Here is a 25,107-nt window from a genome sequence, read left to right on the forward strand (position 1 = left end):
TAATTTTGCTGTCCAGTCTGAATATTCTTGCCTTTCAAGTCCTCGATCATTAGATGTGCACAGCTGCTTGAAAGGTGTGAGGGGTGAAGAAGGAGGATGTTTTGGGAGAGTACCCTTTCATGCTGATAGGAAAGCAAATGGAATTCCTGCCACTTGTCTTCATCTGAAAACTTGTGGCTATAACATGGAGACTTGTTACTCTAGGGTTCTGTATGTGTGTAAAAATGGGAACAAATAAATGGCATATGCACAGATCTGTAAGGGATGTGGGAAGTCTCATTTAACTCCCTTGGCCTCCATCTCCCACGCTTCAAAAGACAAAATGAACAATGTATTTAAATGAAAAAGCCCATTCTTCCATGGCTAGCTACCCAGCTCCACATCCTTATGAAGTTTACTGTTAAACTATTTCCATGATACCTGTTAGAAATTAAGGCCTCATCAGCAGCCTTTCATAACTGTAACTTCTGATCATCAAAGTTCAGTACCTAATGGTGTGGCAAGTCTATCTAGACTCATGAAAGTCCATAAATTACTATAGTCTGGCATCGTGTGAACAGGGTCGGCTTCCTGGCATAACTGTGCCAAAGCGCCTCAGTCCTAACCTACACAACTGTTAAGGCGCCAGTGCTATGGATAGGATTCTAAGGACACAAAATGTGGTTAAACTAGACAAAATATTTTGTCATTTAGACCATTAATATGGTAATTACACTCTTAAATATAATAACAAATTTGTTCTTGTTTTAATTGCTACAGTGTACTGATTATGACCTGGATTATGGGACAGAATGTTTGCACTTGGCTCTAAAATACTGTAAAACAAATGCCAAACTTATTGAAGGATCGCCTGATCTCTGGAAGGTAAGAGCAATATTGATTTTCTTTTATTTGTTTGTTTAGTAAAAACACCACACCAGCTAAAATATCAGATAATTACAAAATATTAAAACTCCTTAAGATTTACAGTAATTATGCCTTTGTTTTACAAGTTTAAAAATTCTAAAAACTTGGGAATGGTTTATAACAGTTGAGGGGTAATGTATAATAAAGATTGGAGGTATTTAAAGAAATAATTCTTACCCAATTAAGGGTTGAAGAAAGAAATTATTCCTATATTTGCAGTTCTTCATGTAGATTGTCAGTACAGATTCACACTCTTGAAGTCTGCTGGCTTGGAACCCTTTGGAAAGTTCTGAATATTGTGAGGCTTCGTGGAGTTCACCTTAAGCTTTGCAACATTCCATGAGAGGTCATATCAAGAGGTGTGACCCCCACATGCAGCCTTGGGTCTTTTTAATTTCTCAGAATCTTGAGTAGACTCCACAAGAGTGGAGATGGAAGCTGGTGAGTGTGCATTTGTGCCAACAAGGAACTTCGAAGAGTTCCATTTAAGATGGGTTGCTTCTTCCTGCTTACAATATTGCCAGTACAGGTTCCCATCCTTTGGAAATGGATAAAAGAAACAACTTTCTAAGAAGCTGGTTTTGCGGAGGAAACTTAGGGCCTGATCCACTGCCCATTAAACTCAGTGGAGAGAGTCCAGTTGACTTCAGTGGGTATTGAACAGTAACTGGGACTGCTCTCCTGAAGCAAGCATCAGATTTGGAAACCATATTAAGAGAGCAAAGCTGCATAATGATGTGGATTGAGCTCCAGGTCGCGGCTCTCTATGTTTATTTGGGTATATAGGTGGAATAAAACGGTAGCTATCCCAAACTCTAGGTGTCCTTAAGAGCTATTTAAAATGTAGCAGCCCGATAATATATAGTAGTAACTAATTAAACAGTACAGCAAGATGAGGAAAAAGTATCTCAGCCTCCTTAAATACTGTCCCCCAAAAAAGGTCTTCATCCACAAAAACCCCAATAAAAAGACACTGAAGGTCAACACTTTTGAGCTATTTCACATAAGTGAGAAACAAGTTCCAACGCTATAGGGTCTTTTGGATAACTCTTTGACAGCAACTTCCTTTCTTTCATATCAAAGGGACTCAGTTTTGACTGTCTCAGTCGATCACAACCTTGGCAGTGTAGCAAGGGGAGAGAGGTTGTCTCTTAGACAAATATCAGGCCATTTAAGGCTATATAGGTAAATGCAAACTGCTTAAACTCAATCAGAAACCAACAGGCAACCAGTGCAGACCACAGAGCACCAATACAATATGTTAACATCAAGGTTCCCTGCTTAAACATGCATTCTGTCACTTTCTGAATAGAGTTAAGATGCAGTCCCAAGTATACCGCTGTAATCTAGTCTTAAAGTCACCAAGAAATAATTGACACAAGCAAGGTACACATGGGAAAGAGAAGCCTTTGCTGCCACAAAGTACCAAAAAAGCAATAGATTTATGAAAATTTAGGAGGCCTCAGATTTTTGTCATTTTTTAAAATTTTGAACAGGTGCAGTTAGTATTCATAGATAATGAGCTCATTGGACTTGGTTCCACATTGAAGGAGCTCAGATGCCCTTCTAGGCTCCTTGGTCTTGACTTCATTTTGACTAGGGGAACTTGCCCAAGCACACCATCCATTTATGGTGCCAAAAAGAGAGGTCACTCATAGTACATATTCATAATATGGTCATCCCTCTCCTTTCATACATATTTTAACCAGCAGTGACAGGGTAAATAATTCTGACCTTCAAATTATTATTATTTGGCATCTCCTTGAGTTGAAGAGGAGCAAATCATGCCGTTTGGCACTATTATTTTAGGCTCCCTACAATCTTCCTGTCTAATGATTTAAATCATTAGACAGGAAGCCTCGATTTAATCATGGATTTCTACATAAAAGTGCATTCTTGTTGGTTGTTATCACCTTAGTACATATTCTTCACAGTTAAGAGATAGATGTAGGGTTCATTTTTAGAAGGTACACACTATACGTTTTTAAAGTGATTTATTTTGAAAACTTTTCAGATTAGTTTTACAGCTATATCAGAAAATGAATGATTGTTTAGTTATTTCATTTACAAAAGGTAATTGAAGCAGTTATTTATGAAGTCATTGGGAGGTGAACTATCTCCAGTTCAACAGGTTAATCATTAATAATTGGAAGATTTTCTTGCCATGCTGTATTAGAAGGTGAACATCACCAGACAGACATTTAAATTGTTTTATTTAACTAAAACAACGTTATGTATTCTGGATTTTTTTTCTTTAACAGCAAACATATTTTAACAAAAACAAGCATATGAATTTTTGAATTAAGTTAAACATTTAAGTTTTATAAAATCAGGTTTGCTTTTGTTAAAATTGTTTTTAACTAAAATAGTTAAATGACATTTAAAAAAAACCCAGAAAAATTAAATCGACTATGTCAGCCAGGTCAACATGAGGAACTTAAAATATTGGCTTCTGTAGCTAACTCAGTCGTCTTCACCTTCATTTTCCTGTTTGTTCGTAATCTGGAAAAGAAAAAACAAGCTTTCCTGCTTTTTCAGGCCCCAAACGATTTCTCAATTTGGAATGATTTAGTTCAAAGGAAGAAAATATTCTTTCTACATCGGCAGAAGAAGCTACTGCTGTTAAAAGTGAGATTATCACTTCAACAGTCTCTGAATCCAAATGCTTAAGTGACTTCCACCAGTTCAACGTATATTTCTTGAATGGTTCACCGTTAGCTCTGAAGTTTATTGTAGTTGGCATTATGGAGGGATGATTGTCCATGTCATAGCCAACTCCTCCTCTTCAGCATTTAAAGTTTGACCCTGGTAACAAGTATTGAGAATATTTGCAAGAAAATGAGCTGGAGATAGTCCTTGACCCATTCGTTTTTTTAATGCTTGTAATTTAACTCTGTCATTGCATATTTCTCTTTTTAAGATCTCACTCGGTTCCTTGCAAAATTCAACAGCGTCAGCAATAAAACCGCTATTTCCCTGCATTTTGTTCAAGGCGACAGAAATAGGCTTCAGGGTACTCAGCATGTGTTCAACGTTTCTCTTAAGCCCAGTGTTGAGAACTTTGGCTGTGACAGCGCCATCTATTTTTTCCACGATTTTGTTCACAAACTGTCATCAGATTAGGCCAGTTCTTGATATAGTGCTCAAACCAGTCCACTACTGAGCTCCATCGCACGTCTTGGGGGAGAGTTAGTTTGGTTCCTCCCACTTTGTTCAGAGAGCTGCTGAAAAGTGGTTGTTACGGAAGTATTTTGCAATTTCAACAACATTAGCCTTTATTTCTGGAACACTGAAGTCTTTGGCTAGGAGGTGCATCAAATGAGCATTGCAACTGTATGTCATTAGTGTGGGACTCTTCTAAATGATTTCTTCTCATCTTGGATACATTTGCAGCATAGTCTGTGACCAAGCTGCATGCTAGACATTTGCATTTTTTTCACAGTTTGTACTAGCTTTTACTGCTACTTCTTGTAAGTATTCTGCTGTGTGTGCATTTCCTGATGTATCAATTGTTTCTGTAAGGAAGCCATTCCCTTCTTCTCTTGTCACACAAGCACATACAACAGGCTCATTGTGGACATTACTCCACCCATCAAGACTCAGGTTAACAATTTAATGCTCTACAATTTTTGCATACTGCTCAATTTCTCTTTCATACTCTTTATCCAGCAGTTTGCCTGCGACATCTGCTCTGTTGGGTGGACTGTATCCTGGTCTTAATGACTGAACCAAGTTAATGAAGTGTGGGTTCTCAATCATACAGAAGGGAGAGTTTGTTGCATAAAGAAACAGGGCAATTTTTTCGACAATTACCTCTTTTTGTAATTTGCTGGGTTTTATTACAAGCTTATCTATGGCTGTTTCTGGATGAAGGAGGCTTTTTCTTTTTTCTTTTTGCTGCAGGTGATAAACTGTGGCTATGTGACATACATGATGTGACTGAAACACTATCATTGGCAGATAACTCTGAAACTATAGAAGATGATGGTGATCTTGAAGGTGGATAGTCTTCAGAATCCTGTATGTTGAGGATGGATTCTCCTAAACAAAATAAGTCAATGCAGTTATTTAATTATTATTATTACCATACTGCTCATTTAGTATTACTCGTTGCATTCACTGACACTCAGTACTACTTTAAAAGTGAAATTGTAAAAGGAAGATCTGCCTATTTCATCTATTTATTTTTTATCACAGCTACATCTAAAATGATAGTACCATAGAGTAACAACTATATTTTTTGCTCAAACATGAGAATTCAAGAATAGTCCAGAAGGAAGACAGGCAGTCCTTAAGAAAGAAGTCTGAAATAAAAAAGTTTACCAACCTGAAGATCCTGCATGTTCAGACATGTTCCTTTGATCATCTTCAACGCAGCTTCCTCCTGAGAAGGAACACTTCTCGTGATGTTGTTTCATTCGGGCAACCAGGCCTTGCATTTTTTTCTTGCACTGTTTGCATTTTGCACGCATGCCTGTCTTACCCACAGGTAGAGAAACTTCATTCAAATAATCCCAAACTGGGTCTCTTTTACGGCCTGCTGCCATTATAGCTTTTCCCTTCTAGTGAGAGAATGGTATGGTGGATCTCAAATCAATGAAGGCTACACTCAGACTTCTGGAATATGCTGCTCAAAGATTTTCCACTTTTGTTTCTTTTGCCTGTCCCTCCCTTCTCACATTCATCTCCAGTCTTCTTCTCCTTGTCCAGATCTATTCCGCCCCCAACAATCTTCTATTCATTGAACTTTTTTGAAGCTTTGCACTTTTAGAGAGAGGTAAGGGATTGACTTTGTGTACACAAATTTGCAGAGGAACAGTAGGGTTGAGGTCTGTTATTTCTCACCTCTATTTATTTAATTATTTATTTAAAAACACTTTTGCTGTTAACAAGCATGTTATCTCTGGAGACACAAATCCACAGTTTGAGAACTGCAAAACTACTCATCTCTGATGGTATCTTCTAGACTGAGCACTGAGTCCCATTGGGTAGATAGAAAGATTAACCTAAATAATGTATACAGAAGCCCCTGGAATCCCATAAGATTGGGTCCCTAATCCATGGACTCATTTACAAAACTTTTCTTAAAAACATTACATGAATATATTGTCTCATACTATAGAATTAGAATTTATAATCCCTATTCCATTATGAGATATCTTTGAGCTATAATGTATCTATCTTTAGATAGGTTTTTTCCTCAAAACTCATTTTATTAAAAAAAAAAAAAATCCATTTTTTTATTTATTTATTTAAATCATTGATTTTTACCCACCCTACTTTAAATGTCAGTGCTAATATCTGACTTCATTTTACAATTTCTAGTAGATTTCACTGTAAAGACAGGCTCTGATTGTAAGCTTTTTATGGAGATTTTTTCCAAAACAATTCTTATTTATGGTTCACCCTACAATGACCCAGAAACTTTGAAGCCCAAAGGTCTCCTGATTTTTTAATTAATTAATTAATTTATGTACTGAGAACCCCTGACCAATTTCTGGCTTTGTAGGAGCCTCCTAGGCTTCTGCTGATGGCACTAGATATGCTGCAAACTGAGCCAGCTCCTCTTCTGAGAAACCAGTGTGCCCTCAAGTGAAGGGAAACTCAACAGAGGTGCTGTGTTGAAGTGAGGTTGCTCTACTGACTCATAAAAAATAGAGATGTTCATTAGTGATATTCAACTAAATTTTCTCCGCCCCTGAAAGGAGTAGAATGCACCTAAAGGAGTACAGAGATGGGGTAAGGTGGCAGGCAGAAAATGTGTATGGCACTGATGTACAATAAGATAAAAATGACAACAGTACTAACAAACAGAAAAGAGTCTTGGTAACAATGGAGCCATGAAGGTCTTAGAAAGCCATAGATGCAAAACCACAATGAACCATTAGCCATAATGAGGATGTAGGACATTCAAATGCAGAGAGACCCCCACAGCTAATGAACAGAAACCACATCAGGACTGTTGGGAAACAAAGGAAGAGATTGTAAAGGAGAAAAGACAGAGTATGGTCTTTGCTTGGGGAACAGTCTTGCGGGAAGAATGCATTGACAGAAGCAATTCCAGGAGACAAAGAGGGCTGTTGGGGTTGTTACAACAGAAAAACAGACTAACCTGGGTTGAGGAAGAAGAGTGTAAGAATGTTAGGAATGAGAGTATGAGGAACACATTGCTACAGAGACTGTGGAATTGATGGTCATATCTTGACACCAAAGAGCACTGAAAATAGATTTTCTTGCTAGAAATAGGAATGCCCTCTTTCTAGGTAAGTCTTGAGATCTCTTTGGTATTCTCATACTTCTCAATCTGTCCACCGTCTTCAGCACTGTCAATTATTTTGTCTTTTCAGAAATTTCCTCTGCTACTGGATTCAGAGACTGTGCTCACTTGGTTCTTTTCCCTTTGAATGTATCTTGTCTTCTCCCTCTTTCTGTAGGAGTCCCCTAGTGCTGTGTCCTCTTCCTCTACATTTTATTCCTGGTTGACTTCAGTAGGTGCATCAGCTTTCTTTGCTGTCTTTATGTTGAGACTTTCATATCTACCTTTCCAGCCTGACCTTTACCCTTTCAGAGTGTCTCTGACTGTCTGTTCAACATCTCTTCCTGGAGGTCAGCTGCCAACCCAAACTCAAAATTACTAAAACTCGAAGTCCTCATCTTTCCTCTTCTCTTTAATAAAATAGGCAACTTGCCATCCCCTCCGACCCTAAGGCTTGTAGGCCAATTTTTTTCTTTTTACTTTACTCTTGCCTTCTTTCCCTACATCAGTTCTGTACCTGAAAATGTGCTGATATTTTTTTCTGAAGTGCCCTCAAATGCATCTGTTCTTTTTTGTTTCCACCACCAAAACCCTCCCCTGTGTCCTGATCATCTACAGCAATCTCTCTGTGACCTCCTGACTCTTTCTTCACTCCCTCTTCAGTCTATCAAAAATGCAGTTGTAAAGAGTATCTCTCACTCACCAGTCCAGTCATGTCCAGATGCTGCTCTTCAGGTCTTTTCAGTAGTATTCCTTTGTAGCAAACTAAAGCTCTTTTCCTCCCTTCATTGTTCCTGCATATCACTCTGCGCTCTGGTTAGGGGTTTGTTTGGTGGGTTTTTTTGCACTCTTGAACACAGATTTCCAAAGTACTAGGCTTGCTTCCTAACAGAACCCTGCTTTCTCTCCCTCACTGGTCTTAAGATAATGGAACCACAAAGGTGGTGTGAAGCTACTTTTGCCTCTCCACCTCTGGCAATGCGCCAAGTGCAGCACAATGATGGTTATCTCTGGGAGGTGATACCTCTTTGCGTTACTTAGGGAGGTGGTGGAATCTCCTTCCTTTGAAGTTTTTAAGGTCAGGCTTGACAAAGCGTTGGCTGGGATGATTTAGTTGGGGATTGGTCCTGCTTTGAGCAGGGGTTGGACTAGATGAGCTCCTGAGGTCCCTTCCAACCCTGATATTCTATGATTCTCTGGAGACACAAATCCACAGTTTGAGAACTGCAAAACTAATGATGGTGGTCTCTGATGGTATCTTCTAGACTGGGCACTGAGTCCCATTGGGTAGATAGAATGATTAACCTAAATAATCTATACAGAAGCCCCTGAAACCCCATAAGATTGGGTCCCTAATCCATGAACTATTGGAACTCATTTACAAAACTTTTCTTAAACATGACATGAATATATTGTCTTATACGATAGAATTAGAATTTATAATCCCTATTCCATGGTGTGATATCTGAGCTATAATGTATCTTAATTAAAACTATTTGTAGATAAGTTTTCTCCTCAAAAAGCTTTTTATCAAAAAAATCCGATTTAAATAAAAAAAAGATTTAAAATTTTTTTTTTAAAATAATTGATTTTTATCCATCCTGCACATGGGTTGCTTTTTGGAGGTTTCCTTGCAACCGTAAAGATTAAAGATTTAGGTTTTTTTAAAATGAAATCTGAGAATCTGGAGAACAAGATGACATCTTAAAAGAGGTGATGGCATGGTGTACCTGTTCTTCTGAGTCACCAACTTGCGTCCTGTGTACTTTATAGGGACCTTTTAACATCCAAGTTGATTGACTTGTTAGAAACCACTCTACAAACTTAATAGTGATACTTTGTTGTCTGTTGATACTCCAATGAGTCTTATGTTGTCATCTTATGATTTCCACCGAAACCGTCTTCATAGAAAACATAATTATTACTTTGGTAATAATTTTTTTGATCATTCTGTATCCTTTTGTTTAAGTTCCCCCATTTTCTTTTAGCACCTCAGTTATTGTTCTCCTGCTCTGATATGTGGGTTTTAGTGGAGAGTGTATCAAGCATGCCTTGCATTGCATTCAGTAAGATCTGAAACTTCTTGATTGAGGTCTCTTCAGACACTTATTTTATTGTGAAATCCACTGTTTACCATGTCTGATGATGATTGTAGATCCTTCGCTATTGTCAAGGTTGGTGTGGATTCAGATGCCCAAGACTGTGCCCCTGCAGCTTAAAGATATTATTGTTGGTTTGGGGTTTGTGAAGCATTATTCCTCAAGACTTTTCTTCTCTCAGAGTAGCTATTGTATTTTTGTATCATGAAATTTTTCAGCAGTGTATTATTTTAGGATTCATAAGTACATTGCTAGGTCTGGAGCCAGTTCAAAACACATCATCCATCTTGCACCGTAAATTTCCACCCTACGTTATTTCTAATAAGACAGTAGTAAGTCTTAGATGAAGAGGTGATTTATTGAACCTTCAGCACTACTTGTACAACGCTATCATTTTTAGAGCAGAATTTAAGACATTCCTTATGCATTGGCTGCATAAAACCAAAAATATTAAAATAATTTTTTTGGGAGAATGTTTTTTCAGACGCACAAAATCTCTACCATCTATTATCTTATTCATCCTCCCTAAAGAACAGATTCTGCCATGCTTCCTCATATTGAAAAGTATCTTATTCCTTGAGTCAACACCCCTGGTTTCAGTGGGATTACTTGTAAAGTAAGGTACTACTACTCACTGTAAGAGTGACAGAATATGGCCCTGAATGTTCATTCAATCCTTTTTATAACATTTTCAGATATCACTAATGCCTCTAGCAGGGGAGTTGAAGTCTTCAGGCTCAAATCTGCATTGTGCTCATCATCTTGCAGAATTGTCCTCAGCTATATATTAAGCTCTACATTAGCTTGTTACACACAGTGAATGTATAATGTATTATGGTTACTGGCTTTTCTGTGAAGCTTTTTGGTGCTTTGATGAGTTATGCTACATGTGCCAAGAACTGATATGTCTTCAGAGAGATCAACATCAGTCTTCTTACTTCCAACGGAGGAAAAGAACTCCACTGTAATGAAGAAGAACTGACACAGTAATGATGCTTCAAAGGTTTCTTGAAATTTCAGAGAATCTGGAATAGAATATCTTCAGCCTATTATCTCTTATATGATGGGAAACAGTTTTTAAAGTAATTAAAAATGCTGAGGAAGTCTCTCTCTCTCAACTGCATATATTTTTTGTGGAGGTTTCTAGGTCCTTAGTAAGCCACAATCCATCAACTGATAGTCCTTCAGAACACCTTTCTTTTGCCCATAATCTTCAGTATCTACCTTTGGATTCTGTCTGACAGAAATTGTCCTTTTTCCATTCATTGAATTCTTTCCAAGGCATTTGTAGTAGTGTGGGCCAATCTCAGGGTACTCACCCAAAGGCTGCTACACTAAACAGATGCTACTAACGGAGATAGGTCCATTAGTAAGCCATCTCTTCCATCCCACCTTTTGAGATCAGGGTGACTGAATCTAAAAGCCCTGTCTTAGGAAGATTCCTTATCTGATGTTGCCTCAAAGCAGTTCTGCCATCTTGCCACCACCCTTGAATTATTTGGAATGCTATCTGCAGCCTATTAAGTATGGCTTAACCTGATACAATCACAGAAAAGGTAATTTTTGTATGCATATTACTGTTCCTTTTAATTACTTCAGGTCGTTTCACCTAACTGTTCTCTATATCATGATTGCCTATGTTCTCTATATCTTGGCAACACTTTTAAGTGTGAGCACTGCCTTTTTGCTACCTTTGTTCTATGAATGCGTTATGTATTAATTTTATTTTCAAGTTTGTAACATACTTATTTTTGGAGTGAGAATCATTCACAAAGCTTTGGTCTTAACTATCTTGAGCAGTTTAGTATCATCTGCAAACTTTGCCACCTCACTGTTTACCCCTTTCTCCAGATCATTTATGAATAAGATTGGTCCTAGGACTGACCCTTGGGGAACACCACTAGTTACCCCTCTCCATTCTGAAAATTTACCATTTATTCCTAACCTTTGTTCCCTGTCTTTTAACCAGTTCTCAATCCATGAAAGGATCTTCCCTCTTATCCCATGACAACTTAATTTACATAAGAGCCTTTGGTGAGGGACCTTATAAAAGGCTTTCTCAAAATCCTACACTACGTCCACTGGATCCCCCTTGTCCACATGTTTGTTGACCCCCTTCAAAGAACTCTAATAGATTAGTAAGACATGATTTCCCTTTACAGAAACCATATTGACTTTTGCCCAACAATTTATGTTCTTCTATGTGTCTGACAATTTTATTCTTTACTATGGCTTCAACTAATTTGCCCGGCACGGACATTAGACTTACCGGTCTGTAATTGCCAGGATCACCTCTAGAGCCCTGTAACAGGATCCATGACCCACCCCTCTTCCTGGGACCCGCTTGCTGCTCCAATAAGGCTCAGATAGGCTTCAGGGTTGTGCAGTACCTGTGTCTTTATTTACATAAGGTTCTCCCACCACCAGTGTCTATCTATATACAAGCCCTGCAGGATTAGTCACATCCTTTACAGGCAGAGTCAGCCTTCAGCTAGGAGACCTCCAGTTCCTTCCCTGACTGACTGACTGACTGACTTCTCTCTGGCTTTCCCCCCTGGCATCTGGCTCCCTCCCAGCCTTTATAGCCCTTGGTTTGTCAGGCCTGCAGGTGTTGCCAATCCTCAGGCCAGCATCAGGCCTTTTCCATCAGCCCCAATCTGTTTCCCCTGATTGGAGCTGACTGGACAGAGGCTAATTAGGTGCTTTTGCACCAGCACCCTGCTACAAGCCCTTTTTAAATATTGGCGTTACATTAGCTTTCTTCCAGTCATTCCAGGTCAGGTTTTCTAAACCTTTTATCATCTTTGTTTCTGTCCTCTGGACTCTCTCCAATTTGTCTACATCTTTCCTAAAGTGTGGGGCCCATAATTGGACACAGTACTGCAGCTGAGGTCTCACCAGTGCCTAGTAGAGCAGGACAATAACCTCCCATAACTTACATACGACACTACTTGTTAATATATACCCCAGAATTATATTATTTTTTTTTCACAGCTGCATCATATTGTTGACTCATATTCAGCTTGTGATCCACTATAACTCCCTGGTCCTTTTCAGCAGTACTACCACCTAGTCTAGATTATGAAAATCTCAGTATGAAATCATAGTGAAATATCTGGAGGAGGGGCAGGCAACCTATGGCACGCGTGCTGATTTTCAGTGGCACTCATACTGCCCGGCTCCTGGCCACCGGTCCAGGGGGCTCTGCACTTTAATTTAATTTTAAATGAAGCTTCTTAACATTTTAAAAACCTTATTTACTTTACATACAACAATAGTTTAGTTATATATTATAGACTTATAGAAAGAGACCTTTTAAAAACGTTAAAATGTATTGCTGGCACGCAAAACCTTAAATTAGAGTGAATAAATGAAGACTTGGCACATCACTTCTGAAAGGTTACTGACCCCTGATCTAGAGGATAACAAGCTTGTTAAGGCTCCCTAAAGAGTTACAAAACGTGATAGTTTTAAATTATCTCGAAATAGATCTAAATATTTAACAACAAAGTGTGATTCTATAGCATCTCTTGTGATTTTTGTAACTTATGTTCTCACATTTGCCGGTAGTATTTACTATAATTAAGAAATTGACTATATCATTTGTTTGTGGTATTTCAAATGTAAAGAATTGCCTCCAAGGCACTATTTTATTGGTTTTACATTCCTTCCTGCTCTGTTAAATCTAATGAGGTTTATCTGTCCTTTAGGTGACCTACAAGCGGGATCTGTATGCTGCTGAATCAGTTATTAAGGGTATGTGTTTGTCTTTGTGACCATCAGTTCGTATAATTCTCAAATCAAACCCAGAATTTAGTTTGACACTGTTTTAAATTTATCACCAGAAGAAACAATAACCATACAACTGCTTTGGTTAGTTCTTTTAAAAATACCAAATTTATGTTATTTATTATTTATATAGTTGTAATGTTTGTATATATTTTACTCATATGTGTAAAGATTAAAGAATATTTAGACTATAAAGAAAATGTGGAATATTTGTGACTTTAGAGGTGAAAATGTTGTAAAAAGATATGGCTATTTATTATACTAACAAGACAGTTAATTTATAACCTTTCTATATTGAGTACACACAAAGGTCAGTTTAAAATTTATGCAATTTTGGCACATATTTTTGTATATTTAGTGCTTTATACTGTACAGACTTATTCCAAAACATTATTCGTAGTACAAATTGCCCTGCTTGACTCTTCTACGATTACTGTATTTTTCCTCCTCTTTCTTGCCACTAATATTTAAAGAGAAACTGACAGGTAACATTTAATGTGAAACTCAGATTTTGTAAAAACAAGAATTTGAAAAATCTAAGTCCATTAGGAATGGTTCCACAAATTTTGTTTAAAAGTTTGTTTTTGAAAAACAAATAACAATGTTTGGTTTATGGGTAAAATACTGCTGCACTGTATTAGTGCATGAGAACTCTAACGTGAAATTAACTGGAATTTGTGACCTGGTAAAATCAGGAAGAAGATCAGATAATATAACTTGATAACAATACTCCTTTTAATTCCTGTATTTGGCTAGGTATTATGTTTATGCTTATACCATAAATTCAGAGATAGAAAGTAATAAAAATGAGGTTTCTATACTAACAGAAATGCAAAAATTAACCAGACGATATAATACTGAAAAGTAATTAGATTTTTTTTTTCAGTTTGAATAATATAGGTCCAAATCCCACAAGCCCTTGTGCATGTGCTTAACTTTAAGTACATGAGTATGCTCACTGACTTTAGCAGGAGTTCTCATATGCTTGCAGTTAAGAACATATGTGTTTGGGGGATCAAAGTTAAACTGGGGCAATAAACTGGTAACAGAATAGTAGTTAAGGATTATATAATCAGTGATCACATCTTCAGCTGGCATAAGGTGGCAGAGTTTCATTGATGTGAATGGAGCTATGCCAATTTATGCCAGCTGAGAAGCTAGCCACAGACAGATCCAAGCCCTCCATGAGAAGAATTCACATTAAAATCAATAGAGTGTGTATAGTACGGGGCTTGTGATTTTTACCTTAACATGTTTTGTTTTGATACTGAATTTATAAATGTCCACTTAACAAAGCACCATTTTATTTTGTCACTCAAACTTGTTGAGCCCACCCAAGGCTGATCTGCGTGCTCAAACTGACATAAATTATTTAAGTGGTTAGACATGCCAAGAGTAACTTAGCTGAACTAGATTTACATAAACAATACAAACAGTCCAAAACCGTACTTAATTTAATAGGCTGACCATATCTTGGCTAAAGGATCAATATTTAGTTTTAAAAACCCACCCATACCCACGTCTCTATATATGTTTTTCTCATTTTCCACTCCTCCTGCACCATTTCACCCTTAACTATCCCATCTATCACAAACGTAAATGGCAATTTATCCAATAACTATTACCTTAAATTATTTCTTCATTTGTACTGCCTTCATTTTTACTGCCTTTAACATAATTTTAAAGTGACCTATGCTTTATTTTTTGCATTGCACATGTAGGGCCCTCATGTTGTACTGCATCAATGGGGCTACTTTTATGACTAAGAGCTACTAGTTTGAGTGAGGGTTTTCAGGATCTGCCAAAGTTTCAAAGTTTTTTTAATACAGTTAAAAGTATAGCCCTATTGAATTATAAAAGATAGCATTAATTTTCTTTCAGCGACTTTTGTGATGTTTTGTGATTTGTGGGTAAAGAATATTTAATAATTTTGTGCTAAATCATGGCTTTACCATAAGCCCAGAGTAAGAGGCAGCACACTGTTGAGCAACCCAGAAGGAGACTATGATTTTCTGTGGTTTCTCCATTTTCTGTGGCTCTTCTGGGAGGGAGCAAACTACACCTGATCCAGATGCAGTGCAGCGCACACCACCTGACACACTGGTGCAGCTTTACTGTCATGCACATCAGGGACAGGAGCCTCTTATGGTGTAGTGGCTCTTCAGAGCCTGTTTCCCCTTTCCTGCTGCTACTCAAGCTACAGGTAGCTGGTGTCTCCTTACTCCTTTAGGCCCCTGTTCAAAACAGGCCATCATTTACGTACACACTAAAAGTTCTGTAGTGCACGTTGTCTGTCACAGACGACATCCTTGACCTTTGAGCAATACTAAAACTTTTCTTTTAATTCAGGCAGTAAGGAAATCCATTTAAGTTACGGCATTTAATCCATTTAAGTTAAATTATGTGCGTTCTGATGAGAATAATTTGGAGAAGTCTTCACTTTCTGACTACAGATGGTATCTTTTTGCTTTGAGTTATGATCTTGGATAAACAAATCTTTAAAGAGTTTATTCTTTATGAGCCAAAATGTCAAATTTATAGTTATGGCTGTGCACAGCTTGGCTAAGGAATAGTTTTCTTTTTACTGCCTTTTTCCAGTGATGGTCTCATGGACTTTCTGAACAATGACTTATTTTGCTATTTTATTTATTACAGGATACTCTTGCATTTCTATCATTTTTCTTTGATTAATTGCCTAATTGTAATTTAATATAATTAAATAAAAGAAAAATTGTTGTAAAGATAAGTACTTGGCTGTAGAATAGTGTGTGAAAGAAGTCACAATTCATCATCTGACAGTAATTAGGTGACTTATTCCTTAGTCATCCACGTTACAAATGTAATTCTACCTATGCAAGAAAAGCTAACAAGTCCCCAAATGCTTCAGAAGAGCAGAACTAGGTTTTCAGCTGCTGGCTAAATGAGACCTGATGATAGACAAATTCCAGCCCACTAAACTGAACTATGATGTAGGTAAGGACAACACAAATATAACTTTCATTTTCAGTGCAGTGCAATATATAAATAGCTTCATGAGTCACTATCTTCTGAAACTGTTTTCTTAAAACATACTTATTTATTTTCTCACTTCCTTAAGTCACAAAACCCCAGCACCATTCATTTTGTAAACAGTAACAATGCTTTTCTTTAGTTCAGCAGGTATGAACTTGCAGAGTATGCAGACAAGGTGGCACATGTCTATTTTTTAATAGCCTATAAGTAAGGAAACCTCGTCTTGTAGTCAGGCTGACTCATTTGGAAATGAGATCTGGATAATACAAAATATCCTAAAAAATCTCTATTAGGACTACTGCCCCTAGGATAAGTATCTTTGAACTCGAGTTCAAACATGTAAACTTTAAAAGTAGCTTATCAACAAGAATTTTGTAATTTAGAGCCTGAACTTTTTTAATGAGCAGAGCCCTGCTTCTGTAACTAATTTAACATGCGTGCTTATCAATGTGCACATGCAGACTGGGCATTCTGCATGCATAGTTGGCTGGATAGACACCTGCTTATCCATGTGTGGGGACAAATCCCAATTTTGGAGGCATAATAATAATCAGTGCTGAATGGAAGTAAACTCTTCCTTCTCTGCCACCACAAATATTGCTCCCTCCCTTCTTTATATGCTAATAATAGTATGCACAGTGTTGAGTTCGATAGTTGTTTTTGTGTTTGTGTTTGTTCAGTGGGCAATCATAGGTTTGGTTAGATTTGTTGTGTTTTATGAAGAACTATGGAGCTTTGAAGAAAGTTTATACCCACAGACTGGACACCTAATGGCGGTCAATCCCCATCCCCTCACCCCCCACGTCTGCACAGATAGAAACCCTTCTTCCGTGAGAAAGTGATACCTTGGAAGTTCTGCAGGATGAACCATATCAAGTTTCCAGAGTAGTTTATCAACTCTTGTGTGCTTTTCTGTAGTAAGGGACAGTAGAACCATAAGAAATTAGCTTGACATGTTGCAGCCACAGCATGGACATTCTGTTGAATTCACTGAAGAATTGAGGTAGAACACAGGTCAACTAAACTAAACAGGTGCTTATAAAGGACAAGCATTTCAGTGATGGTTTGAGGGGGCCATGTCATGCAAATATTTTACAAAAGAAAGTGTGTGTGTGTGTGTGTGTGTGTGTGTGTGTGTGTGTGTAATTAAAAAATGTTATGCTTAAAAGCTGACGACTGCTGTTTGCAATTAATTTTCTAGGACCTTGATAAGGTATTAATCTCCATTCAGGTAATGAAGCCAAAAAAAAACTTTATAGATTTTTTTGTTTGTTTGTAGATTTGCAAGAATCTGACTAGTTTTTTTTTACCAACTTTACCTTTATGCTTGACTTAGGCATTGCTCAAATGATAGCGTGCCGTGGGTTGGTTGGTTGGTGTGTGTGTGTGTGTGTGTGTGTGTGTGTGTGTGTGTGTGAATACATAATAATATATATATATACATACACACATTTAATTTAAAAGATTGGGTATAATTCTAGAGAGGAGGCGATGAGAGATGTCACTGAATAATCTGATCTGAAGCATTCTATGGATTACAGTACCTCAGCACAAAGCGGTCCAGTTAAGAACGAAGTCTCAGTTTTAACCTAGATTTTTTTGCTTTTGTAGATTTCTTGACTTTGTAGATTATTTAATTTTTCCCTCCTTTTTAATTTTTCAGACTTCAGATACCTCAGTCTGCAGGCTATAATTTCCATAATTTTTTCACACTTTCCTAAACACTTCAAACGATGTTCTTTCAAGTTTCTGAAAGCATCATTTTTTAGTGAAAACAGATTTCATATATTTTCACAGCAAGTTTTAAAAATAAATCTGTATCAATTCTATTTGCCCTGAAGTTAATTGAACACTGAATGATCTTAAATGCCTAATATGCTGCATTACATACTGTTCCAGCATGAACTATGAATTCTCGTAATGTTGATATGACTATGGCAGTGAAACTGGAAGTTTGCAGCTCAGATTTCTCAGTATTTGGGTAATACAAAGAAAAGTCGCTGTTAATTTGTCTTTGCAGGGAAGGGGAAATTCTCATTCTTGATATGTTTAAACACTCCTGTATAAATGCAGGTGTATTTCTGTGAATTCTTACTTTACTTACAGTTACTGTTAGAAGAATGTGAGAGTGGAACTACCCTTTATTTTGAGTGGATCATACATTTGTATACAATTTTTTTACTATTTTATTCAGTTCCATCCCTAATACATTGTAGACAGGTGAATCATAGTGCTGCAAATTTGTTTTCTTTGCATTTATAATGATACCTTTGTACTGTACTTTGTAGCTTTCACAGTTTAGGGAAACTGCACCTGTATTGTTTCCCTATGGTCCACCAAGGGCATGCACTTTCAGGCTTTTGTCTCGCAGACATTATTACCTCTCTTGGGCGAAGACCCGTGTCTCTCTCCCTCCTGACTGGGGTTTTTCCTACCCACATTGCGATATCCCCAGCAAGCCAGACTGCCTAAAAGGCCATCATCTGCATTTAGCTTTCTCTCCAGAGGTTACGTCCAGTATATTGCCTGCAGTTATAAGTTACCACACAGCTACTTATAAGCAAGCACATTTATTCTTAAGGTGAAAATATTATAGAGAAAACATATCAAAAACAGTAGGTGTCAGTCTTTCAAAATGCATAAGTCATTTTTTCCTGTGGTTACAAGTTCGTAACTGTCTCAGAATCAGAACAACCAGGAATAGTTCAGTCTTTCCTTTATACAGCTTGGGCCTTTGAGCTGGGCCCCTTTTAATAGGTGATCAGCAGACACAGCCCCACTCCTCAGGATGTAGCTTCAAATGACTGAGTTTTTGCATAACCAGAGGTGAGGAATTTGCATTCACCTCTCCCTAAATATTCCTCAGGAAAACCCAATAGTTTTTGTTTCAAAAGTCCATTGTTGCCTGACACATTGTTCAATATAGTCCTTTGAAACCCCAGGTGTCACATATGTCACATATTCCCCATCAAGAGATTACATACAATCCAGGCCCACATTAATGACTGCACCGCATTTAAGGAGGGATGAGCAGTTTCGATTAAGGACAGCAACACCAACTGGATCCAGTGGGACATACCTCATCACACACTGTGGTTGGAGTGGATGACGCCAAGGAGTTCACACAGACAGTGGCTTGTTCATACCACAGCAAGCTCGGGAGGGGCCTGAGTCACATAATAATAATTGCTGGGCATTTAATGATTATGGTTGTTTTGGCAGCACCTGTAAATTCAGGCACGTTTGTAAGGCATGTTTTGGGACCCATTCAGCCTGTTCTTGCCAGAGCGGTAAGGGATGATCACAAGGAGGAAACAGGAGTGGGCGTGGCTCAAGGGCCAACTGCAGGTCTGGCTCGGTTGGAGCAGGGTCTGGGACACAGAATACAAGCTGGGGAGGGGGACAAACTGGGGGCAGTGCAATGCACACTGGCACCGACGCTTGTTAGGCTGGAGGTATTAAGGGTTCTCCTATGGGATTACTCTAACAAGGCAGATGGGGCATATTTGTGGGAGGGGTTTACTGTGGGATTTCGGATCCCCTTTGTGAGGAGTAGGACTCATGTGATGTCAAAAAAATTTAAGTCAGTAACTGGAATGGAACATATTGTTGAACAGAAGATTACACAGGAATTCAAGGAGGGCAGGTTGGCTGGGCCATTTGACCAATTACCTATAGAAAACTTGAGGATTTCCCCCCTGAGTTTGGTCTTTTTTGAGGGACAATTTTATTGTGACAAGGCTATGCCCATGGGCTATGCGGTATCCTGTTCAGCATTTGAAAAATGTAGTACAATGTTGCACTGGACAGTGGTGCGGGCAGTGGGACCATGCCAAGCAGTGCATTATTTGGATGATTTTTTGTTTGCAGGACGAACTGGGTCAAATGACTGTGTTCACCTATTGGACACATTTCAGGTCCTGGCTAAACAGTTGGGGGGTACCCCTAGTGGAAGAAAAAACAGACTACATTGACCTACGTGGGGATCGAGCTGGACACCAGGGAGGGCATATCGTGGCTCCCTCAGGATAAGCTTCAGGAGCTATTGGGATTGCTCAGGAGAGCAGTAGGAGCCAAAAAACTCACACTGTGAGACCTGCAATCTGTTCTGGGGAACCTGAACTTTGCCTGCAGGGTTGTTGCCCCGGGGAGTGCATTCTGTGCCTGGATGGCAGTGGCAAGAGCGGGTGTAGCCAGGCCACACCATTACATACGAGTCACTAGAGAGATGAAGGAGGATTTGAAGGTGTGGGAACGTTTTTTTTTAAGTCACTTCAATGGAGTATCATTGTGGAGGGAGGAATGGATATTACAAGGGGGTTTAAAAATCCATTCGGATGCTGCAGGGGGTACAGGTTTTGGGGTGTTTTATCAAGGCAGGTGGTGTGCCCAGAAACAGCCTGCCATTTGTACACAAAACGGAGTGGTGCATGATATGACTTCCTTGGTATTTTTTCCCATTTTAATTGCGGTGGTTATTTGGGGACCGGAGCTGGCTAAGAAGGGTGTGCTTCTGGTGTGACAACATGGCAGTGGTACAGGTTATCAATTGCAAATTTCCATATCGCACAGGGTTATAAAGTCGGTGAGGGCATTTGTTCTACAATGTTTACACCTCAGCATCGGTTTTTCTCCCAAGCATGTGCCAGGCATGGATAATGGCATAGCAGACGCCTTGTCTTGTTTCCAGTTTGACAGATTTTGTGAGCTTGCACCAGGAGCTAGCAACGAATCTGAGCTCTATCGAACCTTGGCATATGATGTAGTCGGTGGCATGGAGATTCTTGGCTCCGGGCACACAGCTGAGCTGTGCAAGACATTGTTTTTTAATGAGTTCTTTCAATTTAAGGATCCAGAGTGCTGGTCACCTATACTGCCCCGCAGAAGGCAGTTGTTGTGGTACCTGGTTGAGGACAACTCAGCTGCTGGTGCCCCTTGACGATGCTGGCATGGTGCAAGGGACAGTGGGTTCTTGCGGGAGAATGGGGCTTCACCTATTGGGGTTGCTATACAAGAGGCCATTGGGAGATGTCGGGGAACCTGACTGGGTTGGGGGGAGGCTGCCAAGCAAATTGCTGGCACCTCCTTCTGGCAGATGTCCAGTGCAGGTTCTCCATAGGGAAGGCATCCAGTGACCAGATAAATGGCCTGGTAAAGGACTTAAAAGGAGGTGCTAGATAAAGGAACAGAATGGGGGAGGGAAGTTGGGGACTCCTGTGATTGGTACGGCAGGGAGCCAACCCCTCCCCCCATTCTCATAGCCACCTTAACCCTCCTATGAGGGGGGTGGATGGTAAGTTCCAAGCCATAGGTTGGCTGCGGGGACCGGGATGGAAAATGAAGCGGGGCTGGTGGAAGCCCCAGATAATGATTTGAATAAACGTGGATTTGCCTGTACTGTACACTTTATCTGCTGGGTAGTCCCGGACATCTATATAATAAAGTTGTGGCCTGATTAAATTCTATATCATGTGTCTGCTGTCCTTCTTTTGTTATATCCAGACAATAATAGACCATTCATTTAATACAATGGACCCCAAAGATACTTAAAAATTTAATTCAATTAGGTCTCCCAAGGATATTGCAGGAAATTGCTATATCTTTTTCAATAGCAGTGATAAGAAATCTTGAATTTGAAGTGAGAATGCCTTACTAAACAGAAATGATACTAAGGCAAAATTGAGGAAGACATGACGCTTAACTTTAGTACATGTTACTGTGAGTGGAAAAGAAAAGAATGTCCCAGCGAAGTGTTAAGTCTGGTGCAGAAGACAGTCCAATGCAGGTAACAAGTTGGATTAATTGGCAAGTGCCTAAGAAAACACCTGTGTCCGAAACTGTCAGGGCAGTTGCTTGCATGAAGCTTGACAAAATTGGGATGTGGCAAGACTAGGCAATGATATAACTGGGACATGGCAAGATTCAGAAAATGGGTTGAGGTGACCTCTGGGCTGCCTTAGGATTCAAACAAAGGAGTCTTACTATGTTGGAGAGAAGGGTTAAACATACCAGAGCAAGTCCCCAGTAAAGTGTTTGTTTTTTTTAAATTTTAGTCTAACAAACTCCCTGACTTCACTGATTTAAGGACCTCAGGATTTGGCCCATTATATTCTGACAGCATGGAGAGCTTTAGCTGTGGTTATGGAATGGACAGAGACTTTCTGATAGGAGTACAGGTTAAAAAGGAAGCAGCACTTGGAGGTTTAATCCCACCACAGCTACATTTTACTCCATGTTCAGGGACAAAGCGGAGGAAGTCAAGGGTAGATGGGAGAGAGGCTGGGTTGTGTTCCAGAGAGATAAGGAGGAGTGTCATCTGAGCACAGGGAAGGGGAGGCCAAAGCAGTAGAAAGGTGGAGGGAGGCAATATAATAGTGATCAGGAAAAGGGAAGAAAAGCAGCCCAACTGGCAGTTGAAGGGGAAGATAGGGCATGGTGAGAGGGGAGAGGAGAGGCAGTCAGGAGGCATCGTTAGTGGTACAATAAGTTTGTATGCAGATTTTCCTAATGTGAAGAGATGCATATCATCAAACCAATTGACTTTGTGTATCATCAAGTTTTCCAACCATCCAGTACCTCTTTTTTAGCTGTTTCTATAAATTCTAATTGTCCAAACTTCTTTATTTTTCTTCTTGAAGCCATCTTTTAAAAATGATTTCAATATCCCATTGGTGTTTGAATTATCATTAATTTTATTACTCTCCTCACTTTTGGACTTTCTCTGTAATATTACTCCCTCACCTGCTATTTTTAATAAAATGACTTGTTATTCCTTCTAACTGTTTTTGATAGCAGTAAGATGTTTTGCTCCTCTCTATTGAGGTTAACCTAGAAATCTTAATTGCCATTTTGTATTCTTCTCCCTTTACCCCTTAAAGTCCAGGGGATAGGAGATTTTTGAGGGGTGAGGAGTTGACTTTTTAAACTGAGATCTTTGAGCAGCCCCTTGTGAAGTTACATTGGACACTATTTGTTTGCAGACTCCTCTTTCAGAGAAATTGTGTGTTGTGTCTTAGTTCTGCTGCCTTTTAGGATTCCACAGCCATATTCCACATGTTGATTTTCAAAATTGCTCTAATCTGACTTTACTAAAATACTTAGTTCCTCCACACTTCATTTTTTGAAATCTACTACCCTTGAATTGCTCCATTATGTACACATATCTTGTACTGCTTCATTTTTTGTACTATGCTAAATTGATGTGATTTGTGGTTTCTGGTTTCAAGCTTCTCTACTGTTCTCAACCAGTTCCTCTCTGCTGGTAAGAAGTAAATTCAGGATGCTTCTCCTGTACACGCAGGTCCCACTTTTTACATCATAAAATTCTTCCTTTTTATGTAGAAGACAGCTTTGATGCATGTTTGGCTTCACTTTCTGCCCAACAAATCTATAGGAATATAAATTCTCCCATAAGGATGGTATCCCATGGTTTCCAATTGCCTGAGAATTGGGCCATACATTTTTCATTCTCGCTTTCATCTGGTCTTTGTAGTCTGTAAGAAGATGCTTCTTGTTTCTCATTTATTTTTCTTTCTTTGTAGCCTAATCCAAAAAACTTCACCACCATTCTCTTCACTGTCAAATTGTGCTTTGGTGGCATTGTAAATAATGTAATGTATAGCAGCATCCTTCCACCACTTCTTTAGAGCTTATAGGCGATTAATTCAGTTTTAATGTTAATAAAAAAACTGCTTGAAAATTATCACAAATCTCATTCATTTTCCAAGAACACTAACTCCAGCAATAAGCAGTTTTAAAATTTTTTTTGTTCTGTATTTGTTACCCTTTATACGGAAGTGCTTGATCATATGCCATAGAGAAGGAGGGAAAGTTTTCTTAGACAATGTTAAAGACATCTGAATAAATATATCATTTGGTGTTTAAATATTTAAAACCTTTCCACATGAGGCTAGTATATATTTTTATATCCAATGTTGTTTTGATGAGCATTCAGGTCATATTTGTATAATTTCTTTTAAATCCCTCAATGCTAATTTAATTTTTTAGGTTTGTTTATTTTTGTCCTTGAAGTGTGGTACAGATCTGTTTTCAGTATAATTATACTGCACATTTATTATTTTTTAGATGCTTGTAGAATGGGCACCCAGAAGACAATACAAACCGTACATGTCAGTATGCATGTTAATTGGGCATCAAAAGGATAAAAACTGCATTAAATCAGAGTTGGATTAAAAAATGTTGTTAAAAAATAACAACAACAGAAACAACCCATCAGGAAAAATCTTGTTGAATCTTAAAATTAGAGACAGAGTTCCTGCTTTGAAATGTTGTTATTATGGAACTGACGGGGCATTAACTGCATTATTTTTATTAGTAGTAGTAAATTTGTTATTCTCATCTAGACCAATGTGGTAGTAATGAGTTCCCAGTTGTGAGGCTGTTGTCTCATAATCAGATGGATTGCAACCTTTGACCTGATTCTACAACTTGCTCCATGTGGGTTGCTCCCTGTGCCCAAAACCTCATTGATTTCAATAGAGCTCTATGTGAGCAAACACTCACCTGGAGCTGGTTGTTTGATTCAGGACTTAGTTTATCTGGCTGTCCCATATGCTTCTTGCCCATTTGATAATATACCTTTTGCAGCATTGCTAATAATGTATTTAGTGTCCAGTTGGAAGCTGGGGTGGGGAAGAATTAAGCTTGTATGAAATCAGTATACCAGGAAATTATCATATTCTCTTGATAGTCATTAAATGTAAGTATGTGGGGTTCATCCAAAACTCATTGAAGTCAATTAGGAATCTTTCCATTGATTTCAGTGAGCTTTAGATCAGGCCCTGTGTGTGAGATTTTTACAAAATTCTGCAGAAATAGGAAATAGGGAATAAACTGCGAATTTGATTTTCTGATTTATGTTAATTGTGCTGACTTGCCTTGGAGTAGGGCCTCTTAAAATGAGATTTTCAGCTGTTGAAAAGGCTATATCGAAAAACAACAGCTGAAGAAGTTGAAAGTAGAGTTCAGCAGATGAATAATTTTGTTTGATATAGTCTTTATATGAAACATTCAGTTCTTGTTTTC

The 25,107-nt window shown here is 38.5% G+C and overlaps 1 protein-coding gene across 2 annotated transcripts in view; it reads left to right on the forward strand.

Moving 5' to 3' along the window:
* Positions 1 to 25,107, forward strand: part of CRPPA (CDP-L-ribitol pyrophosphorylase A) — a 182,842-nt gene that overhangs the window by 73,648 nt on the left and 84,087 nt on the right. For both annotated transcript variants that reach the window (XM_074945826.1, XM_074945827.1), the window contains exons 4-5: positions 760 to 864; positions 12,972 to 13,017. In XM_074945826.1, coding sequence (XP_074801927.1) covers positions 760 to 864; positions 12,972 to 13,017 — 151 coding nt within the window. The remainder of the gene's footprint in view (positions 1 to 759; positions 865 to 12,971; positions 13,018 to 25,107) is intronic.

This window comes from Natator depressus, chromosome 2 (assembly GCF_965152275.1).
Source record: "Natator depressus isolate rNatDep1 chromosome 2, rNatDep2.hap1, whole genome shotgun sequence".
NCBI lineage: Eukaryota > Metazoa > Chordata > Testudines > Cheloniidae > Natator > Natator depressus.